General features: G+C 35.4%; 1 protein-coding gene across 3 annotated transcripts in view; it reads left to right on the top strand.

The window, feature by feature from the left end:
* erbb4a (erb-b2 receptor tyrosine kinase 4a) overlaps window positions 1–11,999 on the top strand; it is a 170,568-nt gene that overhangs the window by 96,440 nt on the left and 62,129 nt on the right. For all 3 annotated transcript variants that reach the window (XM_039648382.2, XM_089132536.1, XM_089132537.1), the window contains exon 3: window positions 6,573–6,759. In XM_039648382.2, the coding sequence (XP_039504316.2) occupies window positions 6,573–6,759 (187 nt within the window). The remainder of the gene's footprint in view (window positions 1–6,572; window positions 6,760–11,999) is intronic.

Genomic DNA, 11,999 nt, shown 5'->3' with positions numbered 1-11,999 from the left:
AAGCATATTAGAGTCTACTAATTATACAGTTTAGCATTCATTATGCTTGAAATGCCATGAAATAATGGCCATTTTCATGGCTATGTGGTCACATTTTTAACTTACTTTCTTGTCGTAACTTTTTACTGAGGAATGGCATCTTGTCTCGATCACCACCTGGAGTGACCTTGTGAGCCACCAGGGGGCACTCCATCACATAATTGTTTGCCATTCCATCAAAGACTCCATATCCCATCATCCTTTGCCCGAACTCATCGTCCATTATTGTTTTCACCTGTCTCTCATTAGCTCACCCTATATAAAGCCTAGGGGTGTGTTTTTGGTCATCAGGGGGTTAACAACACTGCATTACACCCATTTCAGACAGTGCAAGTTCTAGCTTTTATAGAGTGTTTCCATCCAGTTTATTCACGGCTGTCTAGCTCTCATTACATCCACCAGTGTCATGACACGGCCTCTGAGGTGAAATTAATTCCTCACGGCAATTATAGTCACCTGAAAATTATTAGAGCAATATGAAAAGGGCTGACAATAAAAAAAGACCATAATTGCATGCACAGCATTCATATGAATGATGATTGAACTGTGTATCTTAATCTGTCAAATTAGACAATATTGACCCCGGCATACACAAAGCTGAAGTGTAATTAATTCTAAATCAATTACACAAAATCCTTTTCGCAGAAAGCTTCTTGCCTGCGGATTGATTTTTAGCGCAGAGCCGATGTAGTAATTTCTTGGTGAAAAGAAAGTTGTACTATGCATTTAGATGGCTCTTTCAGATCTTCACCATTCACAGTATGCCAACTCTCTTCTCCAATGGTTTGCTGTTGTTTCAAAAAGATACTCGTAAAGGTCATGATTGCTATTCAAATGAAGGTAATGATAGTCTGAGATGTCCCATTATTTGAGTTATGGAAGACCAAACTTTGCTTACAACATGCATTCTTATTTAAATGAGTCTTCAATGCTGCCTAATTTAGCCATCCAAATTGTTTTCCGTCATGGATTTTTAATATTTGCCAGTGAGAGCTAGTTTCAGGCAAATATGTGTAATATCATGTAGCTTGCCACATGGAGTGGAACAAACAGATTGCATTTAACAATTGCGATGACATTTATATTGTGTTGTTCTTTGTGTTGAATACTGAACAGACGGTGCCTGCTCGCCTTCGCCACATTCTGTCATCTAAAAATGGATGATTGTGACCCTAAAACTTTCCCCACTTCTCACTGCAGGGTTCTGTCAACTACCCTCCTCAATCACCATCTCATATCTCTCACAAAAAAATGATCTCCTGCCACTTTCTCGCTTGTAACTTAAGTTGTTTTGTTTGTTCTGAATATGTTCCTGTTACTTCTGTTGCTGCCTCGCTCAAAATATGCTCTCAATAAAGATGTCAGCTGACTTTTATCATGCTTTTACCAAGGACAGTCAAGACATCAAACAACCAGTGAAATGTAGATTGTAAAGTCATTAGAACTCCAAATATTTGCTGTTTGCTGAAGATCTGAAGATATTTTATTGCAAATTTCAGTCAAATAATTTGCTCTTTTGTAGCTTGCATTTAAATATCAACCATGTATTTGACATTGTGAACAAACTCGTATTCAGTGAATGTGGATAGCAGTTTAGATCACTTGGTTGGGAGAATCTGAAATGTTTAAGTTAATGTTGAGATATCTTTGTGCAGTATCTGATTTCTTGGCAAATATTTGAGACATTGTTGAGATATCTTCTGAAAGATCACTTGGTTATTTATTTTTCTCTTGAGAAGCTGGAGGCTTCATTGAAATTCTCCATTTAATCTCAATGCTGTCTAGAAGAAAAAAATCATTAAAGAGATCTCATTTGGGATTTTTTGTTGCAATTGGAAGTTTATTAAATCAATTTTTATAGGAATTTGTGGTAACACTTTATTTCGATAGTCCACTTTAGACATTCTCCTAACTAAAAGTATTTACTTAATGTCAACTAACTAGTAGACTGTCAGCTTAATATCTGCTAACACTTTTATTTTGTTGGTCCCCAACAGACATTCAATTGACTATAAGTAACTTGGCGACTACTAAACTAGTAAACTTATTCTCCAAACCCAAAGCCTAACACCTAACCATAACCTAACAGTCTACCTACAGCCTACTACAATTTACCAATTGAAAAGTTACTTACACTGTAAAAAAATATTGTTGGTTTAACTTAAAAAAGTGAGTAACCTGGTTGCCCAACGTGATCTCATGAGAATACGTATGTATTTATACGTAAAGTGTCGTTCTATCATACGTATATAATTACGTTTTATATGCGCAGAAACGTATAATACTGACGTATTTACAGTACTAAAACGTAAAATATTTACGTATTGACAGCACAAAAACGTAATTTATTTACGTATGAACAAATCCACCGACGTACACATTGTACGTATCACAATTTATGCATATTAATATCGTAGCAGCATTATGTTTTGACTCTGTTGCATTCCACTGTCTTATTAATGAAGTTTTCAGTCGCATTTATTGATATAATACTCATAAATATTAACATTTTGCTCGTTTCGCCTGCATGTTGTTAAACAATACACTATAAAACCTTAAAAATACAGTCTTTAACGTTAGCTACTCGTTCAACCATTTTGTAATAGTTTATTTACCTTGAGACACATAAAGCGTTTTCTCCTATAAAACACAACAAAAAAAAATCACAAAAGACATCAATTTGATTAGTTTGATGTAATCCAAATCTTTAGAATCCATAGTTGTTTGTAAGAAACAACTCCTAATTCAGCCTCTTATCCAGTCGTGATCTCTCCATTCTCAGCAGCGACCGTACATGTCAAACCCCGCGCTGATGAATTTAAATTCAAAAATTGCGCCCTTGAGAAGCGATACGTCATGTTTTACGGCAGTGATATCAAACGTTCATTGGCTCTTCCCTGCTTCGTCACAGTTTGCGACATGAAGGACTGTGCCGGTTGGTTAGTTTAGTTCATTTGAATTTTGAAATGGAGAAGCGCGAACCGAAGCCGGATTAACATTTTCATTATTTAATTTCTGCTCTGTACTTTATACAAAACTATTACAATACTGCCAGAGACAGAGAGAAGACTGCGACTGCAACGCTTCATCATGTGAACGGCTTTTGGTATCGGTTTTCGACATTTTTGCAATAAATAAATTATTGTGATTATACTTGTCTGTTAGTTATGTTTTTCTTAATAATTGTAGTTTGTTACGTAGTTTTAAGGAATTGTTATGGGTAACGTTAGGTTTAGGGGTAGGATTGGTGGCTCAAAATATATTTTAATGTTATATTGTTAATAAAACTACCCTTTCCCAACACCTGTCCGTTACGTTTTATCCTTTTTTATATTAAGTATAAAATGGGTATGTTTAGGTTTGGGATTAGGGTTACGGGATCTTACATTTACGTATAAAATGATAAAAAGGGAAATTATACAGATATCTTTATGATATAGAATATACGTAAATAGTTTACGTTTTGTAGCTGTAAAAACGTAATAATGTTACGTTTAAATGTTGCAGATACGTCTATATTATACGTTTCAGCACCTATCCAAACGTACTGAAAAGTACGTTTTCTATCTTTGCAAAAAACGTAAAATACCTACGTATTAACAATGAGACCAGGCTGGGTTGCCTTAAAATTTTTAGTTGATTGAATTGGAAAAAGTGACTTAATACAATGAAGGAGATTAATTTAATCATCAGAAACTCAAAATAATAAGTTTTCTCAACTAAATAAATTATTTAAGTTAATTTGACAAAAGAAAAAATGTTGTGATAACAAATATTGAAAATATTTTTTTTTTACAGTATATGATTAGTAGAACGTCTAAAGTGACTATCCAAATAAAGTGATAAATAAAGTAACCGAATTGGTATACAAATGTATAGCATTAACAAATTGAACATCACATCAATAAATTGAGTTTATAGACTCAATTTAAGTCTCTGAAACAGTAAATGATGTGTATGGGTAATATATGGATTAGTATGTGAATAAACACAGTTGTATGCCATTACTGTATACAAGGACATAATATCAAAGGTTTTTTAAAAAAAAAAATATGCATATTTTTATCATATATTTTTATCATAAAGTTGTTTTAGATAAATCAATTGCAGTTAATGATGTATTTTTAAGTCACGCGATCATTGTTTTCAATGTCAGTCATCAATTGCTATATTTCTATCCACTTATTTGTATGCGTATTTTGGAAAATCGCATTCAAAAATGCTAGACAGAAATGCCATGAATTTAAAAAAAAAAATGCAATTAAAAAACATATGCACGTAAAGACATGCGCATAAACTACGATGAAAACACGTTTACAGAATAAACCCCTCGATGTGGAACAAAAAACTTGTGACTTTGCATGAACTGTCGATGGATAACTGGACAACAGAACGATCGCATCGCACGGCACCTCGACATTTGGTTTGATCATTCTAAAATGCCTGAGCCAAAGTCTGTCATCAAAATTATCATTTTAATTCTCTCCCAGTATTGTCTCACATGATGGCATTTCCAAACACCAGGCATCTAAAATGCATGACATGTCAGCGTTGTTTATGATGGAGGAAAAAAAGAGCCACAGTGGCTTTCCTAATTGCTGCAACTTCTATATTTATTACAAATATTTTGCTCCAATTTTTCCAGGAAGTGTCGATTTTGTTCTCTTGAACACATGGGATGGAGGCGCTGCTTTATTCGCAAATATTTTATGCAATATTCAAATTTTGCGCATTAAGCTAAATTCGCAACTTTGGATAGAAACATTACTTTCACTACCAAGAACTCATGTCCAATGTCATACTTTGAAAATCAGTATTCATAGTCATAGTGTGAGTGTGTGTGTGTACTTTATAGATCACTGCATTAACATTTACTGCACTTTATGCGTCCCTGTGACTTTTCTCATGGGACCTGCATTGACAATAAAGTCATAGTGTGTGAAGGGAACAGTTACAATATAGCGAATGCTTTTCCCCATCTCGGAACATGTTCAGATCTGTTAAACATACGGCTGATATAATGATTGCCTTGCTGTGTTACGAACATGACCCTCAATCCAGGCAGGACATGTACTAATTAAAGCAACACCAAAACATCATATCTCAAAAAAAAAAAAAAAAAAAAAAGTTCTCCTTTCAAATAGTCAGGTTTTGTAATTTTTCATTTTTTGTGAGTGTCTGAATATATTAGTTGTCGCAGACCCACCAAAATTAACTTTCTGTATGAACAAAATACTCACAGCTGCTGTGTTTATGCATAACGCTTAGCTAAAGAGCTGTTTGTTAACATGGTACTGTGATGTGACATTATTCAGAGTTATTCCAAGCTCTGTTTTAAAAGAGAAAAGGCATATTAACCAGCTTAAACCTCATTTAGCAATAAATTGTGTATTGTTTACTGCTTGGTAAATTGGCTTAAATCAATTATGAATTGCGGCGCTGAACTTTAATTGCAATTGAATTAGCCTGTGTTCTTAGGAAAGTCTATTAAAAAGACAAAAGCATGATTTTCTTTTTCTTTTTATTATTTCTTGGCAGCTAAGGCACTGATCCAGTGAATTTTTAATACCAAAAGGGCATGAAAACAAATTAAATGTCAAAGTAAACAGTGTTATTTGGGAAGTTTGCTAAAAGCAAAGTAATCCTTTAATTAAATCAGGTAAATTAGAACTAAGTTAGAAATTCTGCCCATGTCCTGGAGCCCAGTGTTTTGGAGGATTGTTAGTTTGTTGCTAGGTAACAGAAACTACTGACGGCAATTAAAGTGTTGCAAGTATGAAATCACGTTGTAGGCCAAAACGCGGAAACGAGTTAGCATGTTAGCACAACCGGTTCCATCGTACCAAAGTCAAAGGCATAATGGGATTTTGGTTCAATGGAAAGTTTCCCTTTCAGATGCAACATTTATGTGAGGAGAGTATTTAAATCAATCATACAAGGTGATTTACTAAGGTTTGTGCTTGTCAGTTTACTAGTATTTGCATCAGCGCTTTTATGGGATTGCATCTTCACCCTGATTTGCCCTGTCTAGTAAGTCTTTTAGTTTGACATAATAATGATCTCTAGCAGTGTGTCCTTGTGTGGCCTTCCAGTGCGCGTGACTGGCAGGTGACAGCTGTCACCGTGTGCTTGGTCAGCTCTTCAGATGGATTTCCGTGACTGCAGCAGTGTGTATGTATGTGTGTCCGATCAGAACGGCTATATCACATTCACTTTTTCTGCGTGAAATAGACCTGTCCTCTGTGCCTGCTAATGATACGCAGTGTGAAACAGTGATTGGATGTCAACATGATTGATGTGGGTGTGGAGAGGGAGGGTCCAGTGCTCTCTTGGGCCATTATCTCTTCAAATTGCATCAAGGCTGTCTCGTTAGTCGACTAATAGACTTGATGATGAAGTTTTGGTAAAGCCTTGACTAAAGGACAAACTACATCTTTGAAACACCAAAAGAAAATAGCGCATGGCATTCACCTGAGAAATATAAAATATGTGCATTTAAGTTAAGTTTCTTCATTTTCTTTGTATCTCCTCAGTCTATCCGGGAGGTGACGGGTTACGTGTTGGTGGCTCTGAACCAGTTTGACTATCTTCCTCTGGAGAACCTGAGGATCATCCGCGGCACTAAACTGTATGAAGGACGCTACGCTCTGGCCATCTTTCTCAACTACAGACGAGATGCCTACTTCGGCCTGAGACAACTCGGCCTCAAGAACCTGACAGGTATATTTGTTTTTATGTCAAAGTCTTTGTCAAAGAAGATATGTCTTTCTTCAAATGTTCACGTTTCCCCAAAACATCTGTCTGAACAATGCATTCTCATCCTAGGGCGTCATATAGTGACACTTTTGACAATGCGTATACATCCAGCACACATGGTTATGGGTAGGTTTAGATCTGGGGTAGGGTTAGGGTTAGACCTCTAGGAGGCGCCTTCTGGCCTATATGTATATCTGCGTCTCATATTGACGCTAAAGGGTGTCATGTGCATTGGATGTCTACACATTGTCAAAAGCGTCAGTATATGATGCCTTGGGATGAGAACAGGCTGGTCTGAAATGTGCATTTAAGGTTTAGCAGCTTTTTAACAAAAATCTGCGTTTTTGTTTAGCACACATTCTTTGTTCGAATAAAGCTTATTAAGTTAGTTTAAAACTTCAAATATTTTCTAGATATTATGCTTTTTTCTATTGACATACACTGTGAAAAACAATCATGGAAAAAAACGGTAAACTACTGGCAGCTGTGGTTGCAAAGTGTCATACTGTAGAAAATACGGTGTGTTACTGTTTTTGAAACTAACAGCTAAATACTGTATTGTCAGCTACAGTATAACACTTTAATTTAACAGCTATATACTCTAACACAAAAACAGTAACAGACCGTAGTTATGGTATGATGCTGGCAACCACGGCTGCCAGTAGCTTACCGTGTTTTTTTTTTTCCTTTTCTTTTAACAGGATTATTTTTTACAGTGATTCGAAAGTTTGGAGCCAGTAAGACTTCTTTTCACCTGAAAAACAAAACCAAACAACAATATACCTTTATTCAGCAAATATAAATTGAATTGATCAAAAGTCACTGTAATATGGAAGCGTATTGCATTCACTTGAAGAAAAAAAATCTACTGTTTTTCTGAATTAATGAGTTAATTTTTCATGAGAAAAAAAAATTCTCTGTTTTTCTGAATTAATGAGTTAATTTTTCATGAGAATTTTTTTTTCCTCTGTTTTTCTGAATTAACGAGTTAATTTTTCATGAGAAAAAAAGTTTATCTCTGTTTTTCTGAATTAATGAGTTAATTTTTCATGAGAAAATATTTTTTTCTCTGTTTTTCTGAATTAATGAGTTAATTTTTCGTGAGAAAAAAAGTTTTTGCTCTGTTTTTTCTGAATTAACTCGTTAATTCAGAAAAACAGAGCAAAAAAAAATTCCATGAAAAATTAACTCATTAATTCAGAAAAACAGAGAAAAATTTTTTTCTCATGAAAAATTAACTCATTAATTCAGAAAAACAGAGCAAAAAAAATTTCTCATAAAAAATTAACTCGTTAATTCAGAAAAACAGAGCAAAAAAAATTTTTCTCATGAAAAATTAACTCATTAATTCAGAAAAACAGAGCAAATTTTTTTTCTCATGAAAAATTAACTCGTTATTTCAGAAAAACAGAGTAGATTTTTTTTTTCTTCAAGTGAATGCAATACGCCTCCGTACTGTAAAGACGGAGAAATATCACAAACAATTTCTATTTCAAATAAATGCTGTTCTTTTGAACTTTCTATTCATCAAAGGATCCTGAAAAAAAATCAGTTTCCACAGCAATATTAAGCAGCATAACTGTTTTTAACATTGATAATAATAAGAAATGTTTCTTGAGCAGCAAATCAGCATATTAGAAGGATATCTGAAGGATCATGTGATTCTAAAGAAATTCAGCTTTGCATCACAGGAATAAATTACATTTAAAATATATATATTTAAATAAAAAAATATATTTCACAATATTACTGTATTTTTTTTTATTTTTTTTCAAAAACAGAAGCTTACTAACCCAGAACTTTTAAACAGTAATTACTCGATCAAAGATAATGAAGACATTATGTTAATTCTTTTTACAAATTGTAATTTGTCTACAGCTAGTGCAGCAAATTTATTTACATGCCTAGTTATTATAGTTCAGGCTATTTTTGTAATATTTTGATGTCTGTGGCCTTAGTGGAAATCAGCATCAGGGACTGGTTTACATGAACACATTAGATAAGATTGGCACTAATAATGTCTTCCATGCTGTGCAATGCTGCAGTTATGATAATCATGTGCATCAGAAGACGTCTCTCATATAAATTAGTCACTCCTCATTATGTGAAAGCTTTTTATCTGATCAGCGTATTATGTGTATCATTTGAGCATGCTTTACAGATTGCAGCTTTTTTTTTAAGCCTTGCTTGGTTGCCCCATAGGGATACTTTCGTTTAAATCTTAAGCCTTGTGAAATAGAAACTCATCTTAGAACAATATTTCCAGATCCCTGTTGGGATGCATAAAGATATGGAGAGAAACAGAAACAGATCAAGGAGTCAAACAACCAACAGACAAATAGAGGAAGGCACCTCAAAGCAAAATAGCCAGAGGCGTGATAACATTTGTCTGACTTTTGATGACTCAAGACGGCCAATAGAAGCCCAGAGGAGTTCAGCAGGTGGTACGAGGTCACAGTAGGTGAGGGACAGAAAGTTAAGACATGCCCAGCAGGCATCTTGTGGAACCATGTATTATTCATCTCAAAAAGGGCTTTTCATTTTATTGGCTGATTAAACGATATCTTGATACAAGGATGAACAGAGCGAGTGCTGACGGTATGGGTGTGCTACTGCATTCTTGTCTTCACTTTTATTTGTTTCCTCAAAGATATGATTTTCCTTGGTGAGGTGTCAGATGGCATCTTTAAATGAATGGGGTTGCAGGGCATGTCTTTGAAAAGAATCCACACAGCAGTTTTACTGCCACAAGAAAGATTTTGTCAGGCTTACAGTACATGAGAAATATGAGAATAAAACATGAACTCGGCCCTGATATGCGGTATTGCATTGACTTACAGAGAACATCTGATCTAGCACATTATATCATTGCAGTTCTTACGCTTAATCATATTTTTGTGCAGCTTAGTTAAGCTATATCAACTTAAAGGGATAGTTGACTCAAAATTGAAAATTCTGTCATCATACTCATCCTCAAGTTGTTCAAAACCTGTATGGTTTGTTTCTTTCTTCTGTTGAACACGAACGATATTTTGAAGAATGTCTGTAACCGAACAGTTGATGAGAACCATTGACTTCCATAGTATGTTTCCCCCATGCAGACTATGGAAATCAATGGGGTCCATCAATTGTTAACCTTCTTCAAAATATCGAAAATGAATAAAGAAATCTACCTACGGCAAAAACTCAATTAAACCAGCCTATGATGGTCTTAGCTGGTTATTTTTCTTTGATAGATTGCTGTAGAATGGAAAATTATTTTAAATCAACTGTCATGCCCATGAAAATCCAGCAAAACGGAAATCCGTATAAAATGCAATGAATTTGCATAAAATGACATTTATAAATAAATACCTACACCCATTATGTCAATCAATAGTGCCTAAAAACGTAGCCACTAAAGCTGAATCACACTTTTGTTGAATTGTAGATTTTAAGTGTGGAAAGACTAGTTTTGCCCATTTTTAGAATCATAAAGACGTCATAGACAAATTATTTCCAGAGGGGCGTCACCAACGGACGTTAAACCAATCAGAGCGATGAAGGAGATGACGAATGCAGAGCGGCGGCCGGTGGAGAAACATCTCCGTGTGTTGTTCTTTGCTCGTTTTTTAACACAAAGGAAACGTTGAAATCGCTTAAAACAGACGCGATAGCTGATTCGAACGAGTGATGTTCGACGGCGGCATCCATCTTTGTAATGTAGGCTACAAAATCTGCTTCAAAATCCCAAAAAAGTCATCGGAGGATTTTTTCCAGACAAAAAAAAATACATAAATCTCGCGTCTCAGGGGGATATGAGGGTGGAACGCACGGTAATTTGAAAATGCTACAGGTTTAATACAAAGCTTAATGCTAAATCCTGAAGTATCCCTTTGCCAACCTCAGTATATCAGAGAGAAATGTGCTGTTCAACCGGAATAACTTTTATACAATACAAGAGATTGCAAAGCTTCGCAGAATGGACGAAATGTTCCAGCCCAGTGTTGCAGAAAGTTTCACACTATTTATGATACTGCAACAGAGACCTTCATAAAACACAATGTTGTATATCATAACCTCTGTTGTAAGCAAGAAAATGCAACTGTGAAAAGTTGGCTGTGCTCAATGATGGGAAGCGCTGCACATTTGTTGTAGCCGTCATCTTTTGAAATCCTTGCTAAAGTCTTTGAATCATTTTTTTTAAGCATTGAATTTCTCTATTCCTCCAGCGATGCTTGTAAAGTCTGATTCTCAAGGCAATGGTAGCCATGTTTCTGCAATTTCCAATATTCGTTCTAGGAGATGAAAGTTGTTCTTCAGCCCCTTGAGATATTCAGCACATTGATGATGAATGGCTCCTTTGATTACACCCATGTGCTCTCATGGTTCCTCTACAGGGCTCTGCAGCATGATCAATAGCTTTCATAAGAAACTTATGATACAATAATGGCTGTAACCTTATTTTCTGTGGTCCTTCAATCAAATGTTCTTCTTTTTTGACTATGTCCTCATAGATGACCTCAGCTGCATGAAGGCCAGTTTCACCAACCTTTAGAATCGCAGATGATGCAACATGTTGTCGGGAAACAGTTCAAGGCCGGTTTAAACAGTTCAGTGGGCAGATCCCTTTATGGAAATATTTATTTCACCACATCTGGCCAAAGGTTTTTGAATAAGATGAATTAATGTGCGCACCATTGCATCACAGGCACTTGTGCAGCTGCTTGAAAATCAAGACTTACATTAGACAATCTCATGAACTAGTGTGTTGGTTCCAGACTGATCTCATGAAATGGCGTATGTATGACACGCCAATTCATATTTCTATTTTTGGCGTGCTATCAACACGCATAATCGCTTTTCAGCGTGTTTATGGACTCTGTTGACTTAACGTTACATTACTATATAAATATATGAACTACCCCAACCCCGTCCCTAAACCTACCCGTCACTGGGGTAAATACCATTTATGAGTCTTCCCCTACCATCCTAGGAAAAAAAAATAAGAATCACTCGGATATTTAACACCGAAGACATTCCTTTCGTTCGCTATTTTGCAGTTTCAGAAAACAATTACGCCACAGACTAGGACAGTGGAGCTTTATTCAGATGCTATTTTAATGGCACATGCTTTACCATAACATAGTGCATACACTTTGATTCTCTCATCTACAAAGACGCAGCTCTTCCCATTTTTGCAAACCATACATAACAACAAGGAA

The sequence above is a fragment of the Pimephales promelas genome, chromosome 6 (assembly GCF_988280905.1).
Source record: "Pimephales promelas chromosome 6, fPimPro1.hap1.1, whole genome shotgun sequence".
Classification (NCBI taxonomy): Eukaryota; Metazoa; Chordata; class Actinopteri; order Cypriniformes; family Leuciscidae; genus Pimephales; species Pimephales promelas.
The sequence above is the reverse complement of the archived record's forward strand: the minus strand, read 5'-3'. Positions and strand labels throughout refer to the sequence as shown.